Source organism: Crocuta crocuta, unplaced genomic scaffold (genome assembly GCF_008692635.1).
Source record: "Crocuta crocuta isolate KB4526 unplaced genomic scaffold, BGI_CrCroc_1.0 scaffold30, whole genome shotgun sequence".
Lineage (NCBI taxonomy): Eukaryota > Metazoa > Chordata > Mammalia > Carnivora > Hyaenidae > Crocuta > Crocuta crocuta.
Window position 1 is genome coordinate 11,997,870 of NW_027528345.1, and position 21,083 is coordinate 12,018,952.

Below are 21,083 nucleotides of genomic sequence, written 5' to 3' on the forward strand. Positions count from 1 at the left end.
CCCACTGCCCGCCCCCGCCTCCCGAGCACACGCAAACACACCCTGTCACACAGGCACACCAATGCACGGACACACCGGCAACGGGAAAAATAAAGACAGGGTCCCCCCTTCCTGGGGTCCCATCTCCCCCCTTAGCCCCTCCGTGCCCCGGCGCTCTACACTCTCCAGCCGCCCAGCTCCATGCATCGCCCACGTGGCTGTTATCCTAGTCATAGTCTGTCCAGCTATTCGGGGTGGGAGTCCGTGGAGGACTGGGACAGGGGAGACCAAGTCTTACCCTTGAGTTCACCCTTAGACCTCACTGAAAAGCCATGGTCCTTCTAAGGTAAAGGAGAGAAGTGAGCAGGTCAAAACCTAAGTCCTGCTTTGTGGCTATTTACTCCCAGAAGAGCCTTGGATACCTCCCAACACCGTTTCCTACATCCGTGCCCGTGATCGGCTGTGGGGGGATCTGGGGCAGAGACCTGCAGATGGGGGGCCTGGCTCAGGGCTTGCCAAGGGCCCTCCCTACCAGGCTGTCTGCTCCTGCGAGGACAGAGCCCGGGCACGGATGCCAGAGGGGTGGGAAAGGGGCAGGATTTGTGGCATTTCCCCTCCAGCTGGAAACAAAGGCAGATTCCTGTGTCCAGTTCCAGCAATCCGGTCCCACCCACCCGAGTGGCTGGAGCTGAAGGAAATCCCGCTGGCCTGCGGCCTCACCCAGCTACTCCGACCCTCTTTCAAACAATCTTTCCCAGCTGGGGCCGTGACCGGCTCTCAAGTCCTGAGGACCCCCTCCTTGTTCAAATACTAAGCCCTCCCCATTGGGGATGGTCCCTATAACCCCTCAGACTCTCTCCTCAGGCGGCAAGGGTCCCCTCGGCACCAAGAGCCTACCAGGCCCCCACCCCCTCTCTGGGCAACTCTGCCCATCCTCACCCCACAAATTTGGGATCTGCTTTCCTGTAGAGTGGGCCAAAGTCTTGATGATTTTGGGAACTCTGGTGCCATTGCAATGCTCGGCCAGACCTCCAGGACACCTCCAGTAAGCTTGCAACCTAGCCTCCCCCAGCGACAAGATGTTCACCTCAGCATCACACACCTTCCTTCATGGCAGCAAAGTTGCAGCTCTAGGGAAGGGTAAAGGGTCTTAATTAGTGAAAAGTCAAGAGATCCTGTATGTGAGGGCGCCTGGGTGGCTCAGTCGGTTAAGCATCCGACTTCGACTCAGGTCATGATCTCACGGTTCATGGGTTCGAGCCCCGCGACGGGCTCTGTGCTGACAGCTCAGAGACTGGAGTCTGCTTCAGATTCTGTGTCTCCCTCTCTCTGCCCCTCCCCTGCTCACACTCTCTCTGTCTCTCTCAAGAATGAGTAAACTTCAAAAAAAAAAAAGAAAAAAGAAAGAAAGATGATACTGTGTGGGGAAAAAAAAGAGACACTGTCCGATATCAATAGAATAGGAACTAAAGTTGTATTATTTAAATTTACAAAATAATAACATAATGATCAGTAATTAGAAGGGCAAGAAAAGGATAAGAACCTAAATGGCCTAAATTCTGAAGCATTTTTTAAAAAAATGTGTATTTAGTTTTGAGAGAGAGACAGAGTGCAAGTGGGGCAGAGGCAGAGAGACACACACACACAGAATGAAAAGCAGGCTCCAGGCTCTGAGCTGTCAGCACAGAACTCGACATGGGGCCTGAACCCACAAACCCCGAGATCATGACCTGAGAAGTCAGATGCTCAACCGACTGAGCCACCCCGGTGCCCCCTCAATTCTGAAGCTGTAAAATAAGGCCCGGCTGGCTCCATCGGTAGAGCGTGTGACTCTTGATCTCAGGGTTGTAAGTTCAAGTCCCACATTGGGTGTAGAGATTACTTAAAAATAAAAACTTAAAAAAACAAACAAACCCAGACGCTTTTAAATTTAGAGACAGAAGAAAGACAAATACTGCACGGTGTCACATATGTGTGAAATCCAAAACCAAAGACAAACTCATAGAAACAGAAGGTAGAAAGGTGGTTGCCGGAGATGCGGGGAGGGAGAAATGGGGAGAGGTTGGTAAAAGGGTACAACAAGCTAGAAGATAAATAAGATCTGAGGATCTCACGTACAATGTGATGATGATAGTTGATGATACTGTATTGTATAACTGAAATTAGCGGAGAGTGTGGAACTTAAGTTCTATTCACCAAAGAACTTCACAGCAAAAACAACAACAGAAGATAAATATGAGGGGGTAATGGGTGTGTTATTATTTTTTAAATGTTTATTTATTTTTAAGAGAGAGCTAGAGAGCACACATGCGAGCAGGGGAGGGATGGAGAGAGGGGGAGAGAGGATCTGAAGTGGGCGCCATGCTGCGAGTGGAGAGCCAGATGCGGGGCTCCAACCCACAAATAGCGAGATCATGAGCTGAGCCACCAAAGTCGGTCCCTTAACTGACTGAGCCACCCGGGCGCCCCCTGATGTGTTATTTTGATGGGAAGCATCCTTGCACAATGTATATGTATATCAAATCATTACGATATACACTTTAAATAACTTACGATTTGATTTGTCAATTATACCTCAATAAAGTTGAGAAAAGATGGAGAGACCGAAGTGTGAACGTATTATTTTGAGTTACCAAAGTATAAACATCAGAGAAGGGAGTAGCTGAGACTCTGGGAAGGGGGTTGGCCCCAGCAAGAGGGCCCAGGGTGGACACAGTTGCTTCTCGTTATAAAGTCCCTCTTCCGGATCTCATCAATTTCACCCCATGCTTATCTGGGATGTTTTTGAATGATTTTCAGAATGGTGGCCTCATACTTCAAAGTCCTCTGCAGTGGCTATACATTCATCTGGATAACAAGCCCTCGGGGACCTATCGAGGCAACACGTCCTACTCATCTTTGAACAGGTAAGGAAACAGAGGCCCCTGTTGCACAGCCAAGCCTCTGATCCCCTGACTCCCAGTTCATGCTCTTTCTCCTATGCCCCGCTCGGCCTGCCTCTCTCACACAACCGGACATCTGTGTGGGTTTTAGAGCTGGTAGGGGACTCTCACAGAGTGTTTGCTTTTATGCGGAGAATGTGGTAGAGAAGGAACAGTCAGCACACACGCAGCTCCAAGTTCAAGCCTTGGACTCCTTTCCCCCCTCATGGTGAGACCTCTTTGGTGGAGGGGTCAGAGCACTGGGGATCCATGTGGGAAGGGGCAATCCAGAGGTTGCTGGCCTGCTGAGAAGGAGGTGGTGCTGGAGCAGCCTCTCAGCAGAGCCCAGGCTGCATGACAGCTCGCCCTTGGCATTGTGTGGGCATTGCCTGATCCCAGACTGCTGCCCCGACATGCCATCCCTTCCTTACGAGGTTCCATCCTGAGATGAGTCATCCTGACGGTTCGCAGGCAAGGAGCGGATGGACCCATCCACGGGACATCCTGGAGGAGCTGCGGAGGAAGAGGAAGGTGACTCCATCCCTCCAAGTCTGGCAATCTGGCCCCCCCCCCCCGTCTGCCAGCCTCTTCCTGAGGTGCTGGGTGAGCTCTGGACGCCCTCCCCTCCCCCAACCTCAGCACCAGCCACGCTGTTTTTTACCTGAGCTGTAATGACAGGGCCTGAGACCAGACCATTTTCTGAATCCTAGAGCCAAACAATATAATTATAACTGGGCAGAACCTTTGGAAGTATCTGGTTTAAACCCCTCAGTGTACAGAGGAGGAAACTGAGGCCCAGAGAAGACTCCTGGCTTACAGATATCTTTAGGATAACGTGGTCCTTTGGCTCAGAGCAGAACGAGACATAGAGAGATCACTTTTCCCTCCCCCTCCAGGCAAAACTCGGGCTGCATCCAGCCCACAAAGCTCAGACTCTCTTCTCTGTTGAATAGATGGACAAACAGACATCACAGGTTATCTGCCCCACTTCTCCCCTAAAGGAGATCCGCAGGTCTTCTTCCTCAGGTAGTGGAACCCCGTTCTATTGCTTCCATGTCTCTTATATGAGAAAAATCCCTAGGTTGGCCGATCTCACTCTCCTCACTGCAATTTGAACGAAACAAAGCCCAGCTCACCCTCTGCTAATTCCTNTCCTCCCCCCCACCCCTTGCTTTTTCTTCCTACTCATCCCGGTGCAGAACCCCCTACATCTTTTGTGGGGCCCAGTGCAAAATGAAAATGCCAGGCCCTTTGTTCAAACATTACTAAGAATTTCAAGATGGCAAAGCAGAGCATTAAGCCAAGTGTGGGGTCCTGTGTATCTGCACAGGTTGAATAGCCGTGAAGTCGGTCCTGCCGTCAAGGTCAAGAGCAATACTTGAACTCAATACTCGTAGATGGTTCTGAAAGCGCAGGTTGTCTGATCCCCTGCCTGCCTGCCGGACTCCATGTCACCTGCCTGCCACAGGTGAGAATGTCCTTGAAATTCACCCCACGTACCCCTCCTAGGATCTCCAGGCCTCTGCTTCACACACTGTTGGGAAATCCTCCCAAACAGCTAAATTCCGATCTTAGCCCTTTCAGCCTGTTTCCTCTTGTTCTGTCCTCACCGAGTATGGGGAACAGCTGGTCCTTCTGAGCAATTAATTTTGTAAACTTGGACACAGTTTGTAATTCCTTTTCCCTTTCCTCATTGGGCCGTGTCTCCAGGGCTTTCTCCAACTCTGTGTCCCTCCTCCAATGCCTTCCCCAGGTTCTCCGTGTGCCGTGCAATGCATGGGTTCACAAGAGCACCAGTCAGGGTCTGAGGGCTCAGTGATCTGGCGGGGGTGGTGGACTCTAGCATAGACTGACAGCCTGTCCCCACTGGATGCCGTCTTCCTCCTCCAAACCCGACCCCTTCCTGGATAAAGTCCCCTGTCCCCAGCGGCTCTCGCCGGCGACCCAGCCATCTCACTGTTGCAGTCCGCACTGAGTGTCTCAGACTGAATGCTTCCCTTAGGGAATCCCCCACTTCCACCCCCCAGGACAGAGATCCATGGGCTGGGATTGGGAGAGGTTTATCCGAAGCCAGAGCAGGGCAGGGGGTGGGGGGAGGAGTGGGTATGAAAGATGGACACGAGGCTACACTCCGAAGTGGCCACTATAATCTGAAAGAGCAGATACCGTAATCCCATAGTACTTCCTATTGGCTGCAGGACACAGCTCTGTCCTGACACTGAAATTTGGGTGTGCCTTGGTTCTGCAATTCACAATGCTCATAAGTTGCGAGGCAGCTGTGGGGCGGGGGCTGGGGAAGGTTTCAGTGCAGGAAGTGAGGTCAGTCAACAACTGATGTCTGTCTGAGCCTTTAGCTGATGTCTCCCCCAGCCTCTATACCCAGCAAAGGCTGGGGGGGGGGGTGCCCCTGGCCCATTTTACACAATCTTCATAGAGGCCGACACCTTAGAGGTCCGCTTCTGCTTCCAATACTGCTCTTTCTACCTTGGCTCCGAGGCTACTAGCTCCCCAGCCTTTTCATTTCTTAGCTGAACACTGTCACCGCGGTCTACCCTGCAGCAAGCACAGCCAGCCAGCATCTTTTGCTATGCACTGAGTTAAGCGTCATTTGTCCTCATTCTCACAACAACGCTACGAGGCTGGCACTGTTGATTGTGCCCATTTAGCAGATGGGGGAGTGAGGCACGGAGAGGTGTCATTTGTCTAGAGGTACGCAATTAGCCTGGATTCCCAGACTGCAGGATCTTTGTGGATAACTAGGAGGCTAGAAATGAAGTCCTGCCTTCAGGGTGCTCAGGATGGCTGGTGCAAAGCAAGACGATGACAGCAGTGCTCTGAGCCTATGCGAGGGAATCAGGACCAAGAGCAAGTTTCTCTCTGGGGGAGAAGCTATTCTGTTCTCCTCTTCGCTTTGTCTGCCTTGTCCCGTCAGTGCTCCGACACAGGCTCCGGTCTCTGTCTCCATTCGGTAGGGTGAGAGGCCTGCCTGGAAGGAGGCGGGGGAAGGCAGTTCCCAGCCTCTCCTTCCAATTCTGGCCTTGCACTGTGGGGAGAGGCGTCCTTGTCACTGAGCTGTGCTGTGGCTGGAGGGCCTCACTGCTCTCACCACTGACCCAGAGCAGCCCGAGCTGGGCCTGTTTACCCCGTGCTCAGCCGAGAGAGGCTGCCGAAGAGGGGAGTGAACAAGAGGGGGTGAAGGGGCCAGAGGGAGGAGGCTGAGGGATTCGGACCCAGTCGGGAGTCCTCGAGGGCGGGGGTCGAGGGTGGAGAGGGCGGGGCTAAAACATTTCGGACCCTGCCCGCCCCAAACCCAGCCCTCGCTGCTCTGAGCCTAGTAGGCCTCGGGCTAGGGGCTGAGGGTGGGTGAGGGACAGGTAAGTTACCTCCCCTTCCCCCTCTCCTCGCAGTCCTTCCCTCGGTGCCCCCCTTCCAGTCCCGATTCCCCGTCGCCCCCTCCGCGGCTCGGAGCGGGAGGGCGCCTCCCGGTCCATCCTCTCCCGGGCCGGGCCTCAGACCGTGCCTCCCACCTCGGCTCCGGCCCCCGCGGCTCCTGGCCTGGACACCCCGCGAGACCCCCAGCGGCCCGAGTCCAAGGCCCGCCCCCTCGGGGAGGCGGATGTGGGAGGCTGGGGGCGGGGGCGCCGCGGGNGGGGAGGGTCCAGGTCCTGCAGCCCCAGCGAGGGGCGAGCGGGCGGCCCGTCGGCTAGCTGGGCAATAGGAAACGGTTTATTAGGAGGGAGTGGTGGAGCCGGGCCAGGCAGGAAGACGCTGGAATAAGAAACATTTTTGCTCCAGCCCCTTTCCCAGCCCCGGGAGGCCGCCNGAGGGGAGGCGCGCGGCCCGTCGCCCGCAGGGCGGGTCCAGAGGTGAGTGCAGGTCCGCGGGCGGCCCGACCCCGACCCCGACCGGACCCTTCTTGGGGCAGATCGCAGAAGACGCCTCACAGAGGTCGCCGTAGGGTCAGTCCCAGCTCCTCGCCAGGGCAAGCTGCCCCTCGCCTTCCCTGCACATCTGCGCACGACCCTGGAGCGGGCTGGGCCAAACCTGGGCTGGGAATCAGAAAACTTCTGGCTCCTGGGCCAGCCACTCAACTTCCCTGTTCTCCTTTCCCCGTCTGTATAATGGGCAGGATTCCTGCTCTGCTTCACAGGGAAGGGGTCGCTTTTCCCTCCAGACAGCCGCCTTGACCTGGGAGTGGGTACCTACTTGCAACCCTGTAAAGCAACCCCCACCCCCACCCCCCTTTGAAGCCCACCTTTCCCAGGCCAGCCTTTGCAGTCCTTGCTTCAGGATGATTCCATCGTACAAACCTCACCTCCAACCCTGCAGGGTCAGATAATCCCCATGGCCGTGGCCTTCCCTGGGGATCCAGGCCAGACGGTTTTTCTTTCTCACTGTGGTCTGGGACCCCAGGCTTTCAGTCTGCCCTGGAGGCCAGTGCTGTTAAGCACATCTGTGGGCTGGCCACCCACCCACCCCTTTTCTCCTTGAAGGACAGGGGCATAGTGGACAGCGCTCACCGTCTCCATTAGGGGCAGCTTCTGGCTGAGTCGGGTCTGTCTTCTTATCCCTCACTGCCCCGTTTATCCTAGTCTTCTCATCTCACGGGGTGGTCAGAAATAGATAACCATGTACTGAGTACTCTTAGATGTACACTGAGCTATATTGTTCTCATGGAATCCTGGCCACGGTTTAGCAGAAGAGGTTTATTACGCCCATCCTAATGAAAACTGATGAGGTTCAGACCTGAGTCACCTTGTCCAAAGCCCCGTGGGTGGTGTAAACGGTGCTGTTGGGTTCTTGGTAACATTGGCGAAATGCTCCCTGCGTGCCACTTTAGTGCTCTGCTGAATGATTTTACTACACTCTACCTACGAAGTGAACACCATTGTTATTTTCATTTTTTTGTAGGGAAGCCGAAGCCTCAGAAAGTTTAAGCAACTTGCGCCAAATTTCATAGCTCTAGGTGGTAGGGGCAGGATTTGAACCCAGGCCCGCACGATCCTGACCCTTGTGCTATACTGTGCTGCCTGTGCATTCTGTCCAAGACCCTAAAATCTGGGCTTGATGCTACATCATACTGCTGGGAAGGGCCAGCGAAATGATGCAGAGGAAAGTGTTTTGTGTGTGTGGTAAGGCACAGCCTGGTATGAGTAGCTCAGTCCAGCCCTCTGCTGTTTGGGTAAAAGACCTGTTAACTCGCAGAGAGAGGCTCTTCCAGCCTGTTACAGTTGCCCCTATGCTGATGAGAGACAGATGGATAACCACCTTCTGAGCGCACCCCGACTCTGGTTCTCCCACTTAAAACTAAGCCTACAGCAAGCAGAGGATTTCTGTCTGCACATCTCAACAAACCCGCATCCGGCACCCGGTGGTAACAGCAACAGCGTTCTGTTCCTGTCCGCAGGCCCCGCTTGCTCCTTTTTCCTCCTTTGAGGGGCTCACTGAACACCAAACAATTGTAGGAATAAAATGCCCAAGTAGGGATTTATTTGTCACCAGCAATTTAAGTCGATCAGGACACACGTGGTGATGAAAAGCAAGAAACTTAACATCCCTGAACCTCAGTTTCCCCACTGGATTGTTGTGAGGGTTCAATTAGCTTAACCATCAAAGTTGAGTACTTAGCAGTACTCAGAGAAGATCAATTCTTCTTATTAAAGGTTTCACAGTGGTAAGTTAATGGTGGGAATTAGCTTGGCATTTGTAATTTCTGGCCTACAACAGCGATGCTTCTGTCAGCAGGAGATCTTTCAGGAAGTTTTGCTTAGAAGTGAAGGGAGGGGCTCCTGGGTGGCTTAGATGGTTGCGCGTCCGTCGGACTTTGGCTGGGGTCATGATCTCATGGTTTGTGAGTTCGGGCCCCATGTGGTTCGTGCATTGGAGTCCAGTGTTGGGCTCTGTGCTGACAGCTCAGAGCCTGGAGCCTGCTTTGGATTCTGTGTCTCCCTCTCTCTCTGTCCCTCCTCCCCCAACTTAACAATAAAAAAAAAAAAGAAGAAGAAGAAGAAGTGAAGGGTTCCTACGAGTCCCCAGGAGTCTGCTAGAGTCAGGTCTCCGGGCAATCATTCAGGGTCATTCTGAGTTAGGACTTGTCAGAACTCAGTCCTCTCTGTACTTAGTTTTCTGCTGGACCCATTTAAAAGCTAGAGCGTCACAGGGTGGCTCTGTCAGTTGAGCCTCCAACTCTTGATTTCAGCTCAGGCTGTGATCCCAGGGTTGTGGAATCGAGCCCCGCTTCCTGCTCCACGTTGAGTGTGGAGCCTGCTTGAGATTCCCTCTCTCCCTCTGCCCCGCTTGTGCTCTCTCTCTCTAAAATAAAAGAAAAATTTACAAGAAAAAGCAGCGGTAAAAACAACAACAACAACAAAAAGCTAGAGAGTCACAATTTTACCCCACCACCTTCCTAGGATAGGACCAGGGGTGGATTCTGCAAATGCTTCTTCTGTACCATTGTCGCCCTCGGAGGCTTGAGAACAAAGCCTTCACCCCACCCTCCATCTGCAGCGACTTCCAAGTCTCTGGCTTTGAAGTGTCGCCAGCCTGTCCCTTCTCTAGCTGGTGGAGGGGAGTGAGAGGGGGTGCCCTGGTGGGAGTGAGAGTCCCTGCCCTCTGCACCCCGCTCCCACTCACCCAGCAGGGCCCTGCACAGTGAAGTAAAAAACTATAACGCAGGTTTAGCATCGTGTAGGACACATTTCTCTAGGGGCGGGACCCACACAAACGGGATCAGAATTACCTGGAGGACTTTTTAAAATGCAGGTTGCTCGCTGGTCCCGGATGGACTGAATCAGAATTTGGAGGTGGGAGGGACTGACTAGAGAGTGTGCATTTCTAACGAAGTGCTTCCAGTGCTTCTGATGCTGGATAAAGTAGGTGAGAGGGTTTTCTGGGGCACAGTCAGAGAAGTGGGAGCTTGGGTAGAGGAGATTTTATCCTGAATGTATCCACCCTTGCCTTCCCGCCCCATACCTTGTCTTTAGCTGCTTTCGGGGCAAGCAAAGGCTTCCACAGATGGCTTCCCATCCCTGCCCCAGTGGGCAAATTCAGCTTGTCTGGGGGCCCTTCTCCAGGAACCGGCCCCATTGCCAGAGTCCTCGCTGCCTGGCGGGAGGGGCAGGAGGCAGGAGGTCAGGCAGAGGCTGGGGACACAGCTGCAGCAGCCCAGGGCTTCGTTTCCTCCCCCAGCCCTGGGCCTCTGGGGCAGAGGAAACCCAGGCAGGAAAGCCAGAGCTGCCACCGCCGGGGAGGCCCAGGGANCCAGCCCCGCCAGCCTCACTGTGCTCCCCCAGAAGACGCCCCCGCCCTTGTGGTAACTGCTCCTGGGGACTGGATCCCCAGGCACACACCTGCACACCCTCTGCCCCTCAGAAAGTCCTCCTTGCTGTCTGACCCCAGTCCTTCTTGCTGCAGCAGCCTTCCTTCTAGTTCTTAGCCTTTGAGAAATGAAGAAGGGGGTGGCTTCTGGAGCACTAACTGGCTTGGGACCTGAGTTGGGGACTATCACAGATCAGAATTACTTCCTTTTTTAAAAAAATTTTTTAAAAACATTTATTTGTTTTTGACAGGGAGAAACAGAGTGTGAGTGGGGGAGGGGCAGAGAGAGAGGGAGACACAGAATCTGAAACAGGCTCCAGGCTCTGGCTGTCAGCACAGAGCCCCATGCGGGGCTTGAACTCACGGGCCCGCGAGATCTTGACCTGAGCTGAAGTCAAGAAGCTTAACCGACTGAGCCACCCAGGTGCCCCGATCAGAATTACTTCCTTAACCTTCTCTACCAAACTTCTGGAAAAGTTCAACCTTAACTGGCCATGGAAGGTCAAACACTCAGTGTCTAAGTATGTTTCACTTCCCCTCCCACATCACTGGCCCTCCCCCCACCCTTTCCCAGGACAGCAGGGAGAGAGGAGGAGGGCGGCCAGGGAATGGCTCAGAGAGGACATCTCAGGCTCTGGTGAGATTGTACAGAGGTCTCTTCGTACCTGGCCTGAGCCGGCGCTGTCCAAGTGTGTATGGTTGTTACCGCCCTGAGGGCTCAGACCCTGGCTGCCACCTGTATTGGGAGACGGAGCGGGGAAAGCACTGGACAGGGAGTCTGGACACCTGGGTTGTATTCCTGGTGCTGCCCCTGAATCCTGTCTGACCTTGGACAAGACTCACGCCCTGTCTGAGGCCCAATCTCTGTCTTCTCTAAAACAAGGAGCTGTGTTTTGCGGGTCACAAGGCGTCCCCCTAGAATTCTGTCGCAGGGTGTCCCAGCCCCAGGCTGCCCCTCCAGACCCCGTAGCCACCCCAGCCTGCCCTGAGAAGACGCCCTGCGCTCCCTCTCTGCCGTGCGTGACTCCTGCCTGTTCTATCCAGACCCCAATCTAAACAATCTTGATTCCTGTTCCCAGCTTGGCGGGACCCTGAATGGCAGGAAGTGAAGACAGGAGCCTGTTTATGTTTGAGGCAGCCAGGGCTAGGGGGATGGGGGCAGTGGGAAAGGGGTGGGCAGGGAGGGGGTGGGTGAGAGGCAGAGGACAGGAGTGGGGGGTCTGCTAAAAAGACTCTCCTTCCACCCTGGTTCTGTGCCCTCCCATCTGAGCTCAGGAGCAGGGGTAGATAGCTTGGGAGTCCCCAAGTTCTCTGTCACTTAAATATGGCTCCCCACCCTTTACCCCTAACAGGATGGTTTCCATGGGGAAGTGAACCAGGACTTCCCCTGCAGGCCCCGCCCCAAAGCCAGACACAGGGAGTAGGGAGGAGGCCTCCCTGCCCCCCCCAAAACTCCCAGTGATTTCCTCTAGGTGGGAGGGACCCACAGTCCGTGGCTTAAAACACCACGGGGATCACATTTCATAGATCTTACTGTACCCCCCTCTCTTCTTCAGGGACCATGACCTTGGACCCTCTCAGGAGAGGCTTTCTGATGCTACTGATGGCCTTGGGCCTGACCCAAGGTAAGTACTAGGGAAGCAGGTAGGGGCCAGGGGCCTGGATAGAGAAAGGTCTGGCTAGGTTCACCCCTTGCTGGGGCTGAATTTGAGGAGCTGGGGAGAGGGAGGCACTCAGGAGCTTGGCTGGCAAATGGGAGGCAGGCTCAGTTAGACTAAATGCCCAGCTCCCCCAGCCCTTTGCTGTCCTCAAGATCCAAACCCACAGGCTTCTGCTCTAGCAGCCTCCAGGGTGGGAACCCCTGGGGTGGGGACCTTAGCAGGGAGGGCCTAGGAGAGCCCTCAGGGTTGGGGCTGGGGGCCAGGGCTGGGCCTAGAACTGGGAGGGAAGGTCTTAGGATCAGGGAGGGGACAGAAGCCTGGTTCTCGTGGTGGCAGAGGATAAGGTCTGGAGGGAAGGATAACCTAAGGATGGGACTGAAGGACCAAGGTCTCGGAGGGTATGTCTGAGACGTCAGAAGGGACGGGCGGTGGGACAGGCTTGGCTGTTAGGCTCTGCCTAGGAGTTGGGCCCAGCGTGGCTGAGCTTCCAGTGTGTCCTGCAGGCAACCCTGTGAAGCCCTCCCGGGCCCCGCTGGTGACCTGCACATGTGAGAGCCCAAGCTGCAGGGCGCCCACGTGCCAGGGGGCCTGGTGCATCGTCGTGCTGGTGCGGGAGGAGGGCGGACAGCCCCAGGAGCATCGGGGCTGTGGGAGCCTGCACGAGGAGCTGTGCAGGGGGCGCCCCACCGACTTCGTCAATCACTACTGCTGCTACAGCCCCCTGTGCAACCACAACGTGTCTCTGACGCTTGAGGGTACGTGCGGCCGCCCCAGCGACCCCTCCCTGTCTTCTTAGACCCCATCCTCTCTGCCCTGCTTCCGTCTCCTGCTCTGGCCACAAGGGCAGGGGAGGAAGGACCCTGGCATCTGCCTGGCAGAATGGCCAAGTCAGGGGGGATCTGGCCTGCTGGAAGCCGGGCCTCAGTGTCTCCCCCCTTCCACCAGCCACCCAGACTCCTTCAGAACAGCCGAAAGTAGACAGCCAGCTGCCTCTGATCCTGGGCCCTGTGCTGGCCCTGGTGGCCCTGGTGGCCCTGGCTGCCCTGGGCCTGTGGCATGTCCGGCGGAGACGGGAGAAGCAGAGGGGTCTGCACAGCGAGTTGGGCGAGTCCAGCCTCATCCTGAAGACGTCGGACCAGGGGGACAGCATGCTGGGGGTACAGGCCTGGGGTGGGTGGCGTCTGGGACCAGCGGTGCGGGGTTGGGTAGACAGGAGCCAGAGAATCAGAAGGGGTGCAGAGTGACAGCTGAGGAAGACTCAGTCACAGACACTCAAGAGTTCTGAGTGGGGGTGGAGGGTGCGGCGGGGTGAGGGAGGAGCATGTAGGGACACAGCATCGGGGCTCAGCTTGAGGAGGGAGAAACAGGCTGGGCCAGGTGGGGGCAGCCTCTCAGCGGCCTCTCCGTACCCCCAGGATCTCCTGGACAGTGACGGCACCACGGGCAGTGGCTCAGGACTGCCCTTCCTGGTGCAGAGGACAGTGGCGCGGCAGGTAGCACTGGTGGAGTGTGTAGGTGAGTGGTGGGTGAGCCGGGGCCGTGGGACCAAGGGTTCCCGTGAATGTGCAGGAGGGAGCGAGCTCTTGGCCTTTGAGTCACAGGCAGGACCGGGCATGGGTCCCAATGGGAGTTCAGCTGGGCGGGGAGTGGCTTGGAGATGGGTCAGGGCTGGATCCTTCTGTGGGTGCAGGGGGAACAAGGCAAATGGGTGTGGGCCCAGATTAAGTTCAACATACACATTAGAGGTTCTTCAGGTGGGGTCAATGCAGCATCAAGACGGGGGAGGGGCTCTCCTGGGAATTCCCATGCCCAGGGGTACGTGTGCCCAGTATGTGATCCTCTCCCACCCCTCTGGCCATTGGATCAGGGAAGGGCCGCTACGGTGAGGTGTGGCGTGGCCTGTGGCATGGTGAGAGCGTGGCCATCAAGATCTTCTCTTCAAGGGATGAACAGTCTTGGTTCCGGGAGACGGAGATCTACAATACGGTGCTGCTCAGACACGACAACATTCTAGGCAAGTGGGGAATGCTAAGCCAGGCCCTGGTTCTCAGCCCCACACGCTCCAGGCTGGAGTCCCCAGGCCTCGAGATGACAGGCCTAGTCCCGAAGGACTCCTGTCCGCCCTCGGCCCTAACCACTGGCTCCAGCTTCCTCTCTGACCTAAGCCAGACCAGCCTCCACCCCAGCCCCAGCTTTGCTCAGACCCGACCAGTCCGGCCTCCCTTGTCCCTAGCGCCTTGGCCGAGCCCTGCAACCCTCTGCCCCACAGGCTTTATCGCCTCGGACATGACTTCCCGCAACTCAAGCACGCAGCTGTGGCTCATCACACACTACCACGAGCACGGGTCGCTCTACGACTTTCTGCAGAGGCAGACGCTGGAGCCCCAGCTGGCCCTGAGGCTGGCTGTATCGGCCGCCTGCGGCCTGGCGCACTTGCACGTGGAGATCTTCGGCACGCAGGGCAAACCAGCCATCGCCCACCGAGACCTCAAAAGCCGCAACGTGTTGGTCAAGAGCAACCTCCAGTGCTGCATTGCTGACTTGGGTGAGCCGCCCGGGGAGGGCGGGCCCATCGTGGGGCGCAGGGCTCGAGCACTGTCCCCCTGGCTAGGTTCTCTGCCTTTGCCTGTTCCCGAGTGTGCGACGACTCAGCTACTGTTGGGCGCTTTAATCCCTTCCAGCATGTGAGTTGTCTTATTTCCCCTCCGCAAGAGCCCCCACAAGCTGCCTGGGTTTTGCTTTGCAAACCCAGACTCCTTCCGGCATACGGCCCTGGTTCCGGGAGTCGGGAGAAAGGGGCAGGCCTCTGGGACCCTGGGTTCTCATCCTGGCTTCACTGACTGCATGGCTCCCCTCACCCGGCCTTGGGGTTCTGCTCTGTGAAATGGGCATAACACCTGCCTTGCCTACTCACATCTGTCTGGGTCCTTGGGCGCCTAGGAGTGCTACACAAGCAGAGTAAACCCGGGACACGTGGCCCTCCCGGTGGCTGCCGTCTCCCAGCCCACCGCAGGGCCGGCCTCCGTTCGCCTGCTGCTCTGTGTCCCACCGTTTCTCTTCATCCCCACCCCGCCCCCTGCCCCCCAGCCTCTGGGGCCACTCTGTGGGCTCCGGCAAGCGGCAGGAGTGACGGGCCTGGTACCCACAGGCCTGGCTGTGATGCACTCCCAGGGTAGTGATTACCTGGACATCGGAAACAACCCACGAGTGGGCACCAAGCGGTACATGGCCCCGGAGGTGCTGGAAGAGCAGATCCGCACCGACTGCTTCGAGTCCTACAAGTGGACAGACATCTGGGCCTTCGGCCTGGTGCTGTGGGAGATCGCCCGTCGGACCATTGTCAATGGTGAGGGCCCACCCTGCACAGCATGGAGAAAGAGGGGTGGGGCAGATGGATAGACGGGCAGACAGGCAGGAGACAGGGGCTTCCTGCCGTGGCTGGGTGCCCAGGGCCTGAGGGCCCAACTGAGTGACCTTTTAAGGTGTGACTCTGCGAATCTCTGAGTCTATCTGTGAAATCTTGGATAAGTGATGATAACAGAAGTATCCATAGCAGCTAACTTTTATTGAGCTTAAATATGTGCCAGGTGCCATGCTCGATGCACGGATTATATTATTTAATCATCGTGATTGGCAGGAGGTGGTATCACTTAGCGGTTACGAGCATGGGCTGGGAATCAGCCTGACAAAGTTCAGTTCCTGATTATGACCATGGGCAGGTTACGTAACCTCTCTGTGCCTCAATTTCCTTCGAAAATGAGAATTAAAAATAGATTCTAGTACTGGCGCCAGGGTGGCCCAGTCAGTTCAGCGTCCAGCTTTTGATTTCGGCTCAGTTCATGATCTCACGGTTCAGGAGTTTAAGCCCCGAGTCGGGCTCTGCGCTTTCAGCTTGGGATCCTCTCCCTCTAACCCCCACCCCTGCTCATGTGCTCTCTCATTCTCTCTCAAGATAAATAAAACCTTAAAAATTTGTTTTTAATAGTTTCTAGTTGAGATAATCCTAGGACAGTATCTGGCGGTATTCTGGGGCTCAGTAAATATTAGTGGCATTTCATTGTAATAACGAATACCTGACATAGTATCATCCCCGTTTCACAGATGAGGGTGCCGAGGTGCAGAATCGCAGCTGCCTAGAGGTAGCACCAGGTTCTGAAACCAGGCCATCTGACTCTGGGGCCAAGGCTCTTTATCACTGTGCTACTTAAAACCTCTTTGGTCCTTAGTTTCTTTGCTACAAAACGGCAGGATATAATAGTGCCTGCACTGCCTGCTTACCGCTGCCTCCTTATTACTAGGGGCGCCTTGGGAGGGCCAGGAACAGGCGGAGGGACCGCACCCTGTCTGGAGCAGCCCTGTGGCTGGTGCCCTTCCAGCCCTGGGACGGATGGATACTGGGCGGTGGTCTGGACCAGGTGGGGAGGCCTGTCAGTCTACGTGGAAGCTGTCTATGGGGAAGGATTGCTGGAGGTAGGTCCCGACAGGTTGGGGCCAACCTCAGGATATGACTGGAGCTCTGCTCCTTGGGGACGGGGACATTCTCACTTCTGCTGGGAGCCAGCCCCGTCCCAGGCTTCTTTTACCCTCCGCAGCGACTAGTACAGGCCAGAGCGTAGCCAGTCCCTCTGGGAGACTCTGGAGGGGCTCACATTCCTGCCCCTTCAGGTGTGCACTCCCAGAGTAGGCTCTGATGACTGGCCTTGGGGAAGGGGGCACCTGGAAGGAGCCGAGGTCCCCTGGACCAGGCTGCAGGCAGGAAGAGAAGGCTGGACCGGCCCGGGCTGCAAGGAAGGCTGACCGCAGGCTCTGTCAGCCCCACACAGATTCGTGGCGCATTATAAACACTGTAATCTGGTGTCAGCCCCGGCACTGATTAAAGACCCATTAGACACGCTCAGGCCTCTGCGCAGCACTGATTAGGGCCCGAGCGGCGCAGGGGCCGGCCTGGAAACCCGCCACGGGGAGAGCAGCTGGCTCGGGCTCTCCTGAGGTTGCTGCTGTGTGGCCAGGGCCCCTAGCCTGAGGCTGGGAAGCGGTGGGGGGCAGGGGGGTTGGGGCGCCTTGTCTGGGTCCGGCCTCTTCTGCCTGTGCTGTCTGCAGCTCCACAGGCATCACTTTCAGAAGGCTCCTCCGAAGGGACACCGAGTGGAGGTGGTACTGCCCACTAAGGGGTCAGCGAGGCCAGTGCCTTGGCTGAGAGTGGGTGGGTGTTATTTGGAGCTGGGTGAAGATCCCTTTCTCCTTGTGCCCTGTGGCAGGCCAGCTCCTCTCTCTTAAGTGGAGCTCGGAGGTCAAGAGCACAGGCTTTGGTTAGACTTCCAGGGCTTAAATCTTAGCTCTGTCACTCACTACCTGTGTGACCTTAGACAAGTGTCTTAACCTCTCTGGCCTTAATTACGTGGTTCATGAAGTGGAGCTAATAGCATGACTTAAACTCCTAGGGTTGTTGTGAGGATCTAATGCAGTGCAGTTAGGACAGTGCCTGGCACAGGGAACGTGCCCAGGGAACCTTTTTATTGGGCACCTGTGATGGTTGGGGCTTGGGAGCCCCTGGGGAGCAGGCAGCCACGGAAAGACTTGAAACAAGATCTGGGCTAGCAATCCAATGAGAGATGAGTTTAAGTCTTCTTCTTTTTTTAGTATTTTTATATCGTTTATTTATTGATTTTGAGAGAGAGGGTTAGCACGAGTGGCGGAGGGGTAGAGAGAGAATCTCAAGCAGGCTCCACACCATCTGCATGAAGCCTGATACGGGACTCAAACTTACAACCCATGAGATCATGACCCGAGCCAAAGTCAGACACTTTACTGACTGAGCCGCCCAGGCGCCCCGAGGTGCATTTGAGTCTTGACTCTGCCCATCCTAGCTGTGTTACCTGGGGCTCAACGTCTCCGAGCCTCAGTTTCTTCATCTGTAAAACAGGGGCACCCATAGTACCCATCTCATTGGGTCGTGCCAAAGACTAACAAGATGAAGCATTTAAGGGTTCGTAGCACAATGCCTGGCACAAGTCAAGTGCAAAATGGCAACAGCAGGAATGATTTTTATTGGCGCGCATATTGATTATGTCATAGTGTCCCTCTCGGGGGTAGCAATGGGTCCGACAATGGGTTTTCTGGACTGTGGGACAGAAGGTGGGCAGGGCTCTCCTCCCAGTTGTACAGGGCCTTCTCGGGGAGCTGAGTGACCGTCCCATCCCCCTCCATCCTCAGGCATCGTGGAGGATTACAGGCCACCCTTCTATGATGTGGTGCCCAATGACCCCAGCTTTGAAGACATGAAGAAGGTGGTGTGTGTCGATCAGCAAACCCCCACCATCCCCAACCGGCTGGCCGCAGACCCGGTGAGGCCCTCTGGGGGCTGGGCTTGCACAGGGTGGTGGCTCGCAGCTAGGGTTTCTGGCCTCAGGAGCTTGCGCCTGAGGTTTCTGCTTCGTCTGGATAGATAGATTTCAGGGTCTGTCCCCGGGTTCCCTCTCCCCCATCCCTGACCCATGGACCCTGACGTTTTAGGTCCTCTTGGATTTTCAGAACCTTCCGTCTTACCCAAAAAGGCAATCTCCCTGCCACATGTCTTGCTACGAAGTTTTTGTCGTCACTGTTTGTTTTTGCTTTTTCTCAAAACACTGCAATACATGTATGATGCACACACACTTGTATGTAAACACACAGGCATGCACATGCTTCTGCATAAACATAGCCTCGCAGATACACATGCATGTACATATATGCCAGACTGCTGGCCCTGGGAAGACAGAGAACGTGCCTCCTTCGCTGCCCTGTATCCTGGTTATCTGTCACAGTGCCTGGCTCACAATGCTCACCAAATGTTTACTGCAGGAATGAATACGTGCATACACATGTACGTACAGACACGCGTGTTTCTGCACGGCACGTGTATCTGTAAAAAGCCACACATACGCAGCACTGTGCACACGCACACACACTCCCTGGCAGGAACCAGCTTGAGTTCGGAGGCAGAGGTGATGCTGGTTCGCTCTCAGACCACTGAGCTTCCTGGGATGGGTCCCTCCTGGACACTCCGGCCAGCGCGGGGGGAGGTGCTGGGAGACACTGCCCTCCGCGCTGGAGTCCGGCTGCTGGGCTCTGAGACTTGCACATCATATGTTCCTCTGATCTTGGCGGAGGTGGGGGGCGGGGTAAGGTGTTCCACGGACACTCCTCACCACCCAAGGGGGCCCCAGTGCCCTGAAGGGCTGAGTTACATCTCTCTGTCCTGCCTGCCATCTTTCACCCCTCGTCACTCCGCTGTCTTCCTCTTCCATTTTCCGTCTTTCTCCTTTCTCCTGCCCTCCATTCTCTTTCTTACCCCTCTGTCTTTCCTCTGCCCTTCCTCAATGCTCTCATCTCCCCCATCCGGTTCCTTCTGTACCACTTATGTCCCCCCCCCCCATTCGGGTGCCGCCTCCTCACCACCTCCTTTCCCTCTTCCCTGATCGTTGTCTCTGATTCCTCCCCTCTGCTTCTCCCTGCCCCGTCCCTGCCCCCCCCCCCCCCAGGTCCTCTCAGGCCTGGCTCAGATGATGAGGGAGTGCTGGTACCCCAACCCTTCTGCCCGCCTCACGGCCCTGCGGATCAAGAAGACACTACAGAAACTCAGCAACAGTCTCGAGAAGCCCAAAGGGATTCACTAGCCGCAGGCCTGAAGCCTGACTCCCCGGTGCCTGCAGAGCGTGTGGGGTGGGTGCCAGACGGTGCCCTGTCTGGGTAGGGGTGGTGTGAGTATGCGTGCTGGGGAGGAGGGTGCCCCTCTATGGGCTGCTCTGCCCTCCTGCCGGCTCATCTGGCCAAAAATACAGCTGGGCTGAAACCCGATCCCCCGCCGTCTGGGCTGCTCAGAGCAGCAGGCTCCCTGACGCCTGGCACCCTCCCCACCCTCACGCCCCGGGGGCGCAGCCCCTACAGTCCCCAGGACAGGATGCAAACGAGGCCCCAGAGCCAGGGTGGCCTGGCCAGGGAATCCCAGCCCCGGGCCCAGAGCCGAGGCCTGCACTTTACCCCTGCCCTCAGTTAACCCCCACCGGACCTGCCCGGGTGACACGGGGCCTTGTCCAGTCTTCAGCAGACATCCCTACCTGCCAGGCCTCAGCCCCTGGCATAAGCCCGACACCCAGGGCCTGTCATTTTCTTTGCATGGGTTTCTCGCAGCTCTGTGAGGCCGGGGGCCTCTGTCTCCGGGACGAGACCCCAGCAGCTGAGCGCCAGCCGCCTTGGGGAGCTGGGGCCTGAGGCGCGGCCCCTCCTCCTCCTCCGTCCTAGCTGACTTATTAGGGCCTACACCCTGGGAGTCCTGCTGCAGGTGTGGCAGGGTCAGAGGACAGTGGAGAGGTAGCAGGTCAGACAGCGGAGGCCCTGGGCTTTGAGAAGCCAAGCACAGCTGGGAGTCAGGAGACCCAGCTTCTGGTCCTAGGTAATTGGTCTACGTGACACGAATGAGGCCTTCACTGTCCCACAGTCCTGACGTCCTCTGACGTTTCTCTGAAATTTCAGCCTGTGGCAGATCTCAGTTCATCAGTCCCTTCTGCTTCTTTTGCCCCAGCCCCTGGCGAAGTCCCCAGATGGGGACTTGAAAAAACTTTTTTCCGCCGTCAGGAGTGCCTGAAAGGCCTCCTAGACTGTTCTACAAGCTCCAGTTCCTGCCTTAACTCAGACCAGCGGCCATCCTTGGGCTCGGACGACCCCAGGCCTTGGGGCAGGCAAGCCAGCCACTCATCCCACTCTGTGGCTCAGTCTTCTCCGTCCAGGACCGAGAAGGGCTGAGGGCCGGCTTCCCACAGGGTCTCCAGGGCTCATAAGAAATTTGGCTCCAGCCAGCAAGCCTCCAGCACCCAGGTTGCTGCTCTCCACTGGCCCCTGGCCCGGGCCCACACTCTTGGCCAGGTCCCTAGACAGTGTGTCTCTAGGTAGAAGCTGGTGGCTGTGGAGAAACACACGGAACGTTCAGCATCTGGCGACATCAAGGGTGTATGTCCATGCCATGAAGACATGACCCCAAAGCCTGGGCGGGTGCATGGGAAGTAAGGCCTGAGGTTTGCGGGGTGGAGGGGGCTCACGCTAGGGACAAGGATGGTCCCAAGCTCAGAAGACCTGGCCTTTCAGCCCTTAGTGCAGGGTGCAGAAGGACCCACCATCCTCCACAGGAGGTGACAGAAACACCGACTCCTCCCCTCCTGCTGCAAATGAC

The 21,083-nt window shown here is 56.4% G+C and overlaps 1 protein-coding gene across 1 annotated transcript; it reads left to right on the forward strand.

Moving 5' to 3' along the window:
* The first annotated feature begins 6,729 nt into the window (after positions 1 to 6,729).
* On the forward strand, positions 6,730 to 21,077 carry ACVRL1 (activin A receptor like type 1). Its single transcript, XM_077753426.1, has 10 exons — positions 6,730 to 6,766; positions 11,774 to 11,842; positions 12,382 to 12,633; positions 12,824 to 13,035; positions 13,294 to 13,393; positions 13,746 to 13,892; positions 14,148 to 14,423; positions 15,027 to 15,224; positions 18,092 to 18,222; positions 19,399 to 21,077. Exons 2-10 carry the CDS (start codon positions 11,779 to 11,781, stop codon positions 19,531 to 19,533), a joined length of 1,515 nt encoding a protein of 504 aa, XP_077609552.1. The 5' UTR covers positions 6,730 to 6,766; positions 11,774 to 11,778; the 3' UTR covers positions 19,534 to 21,077.
* Positions 21,078 to 21,083: the final 6 nt, after the last annotated feature.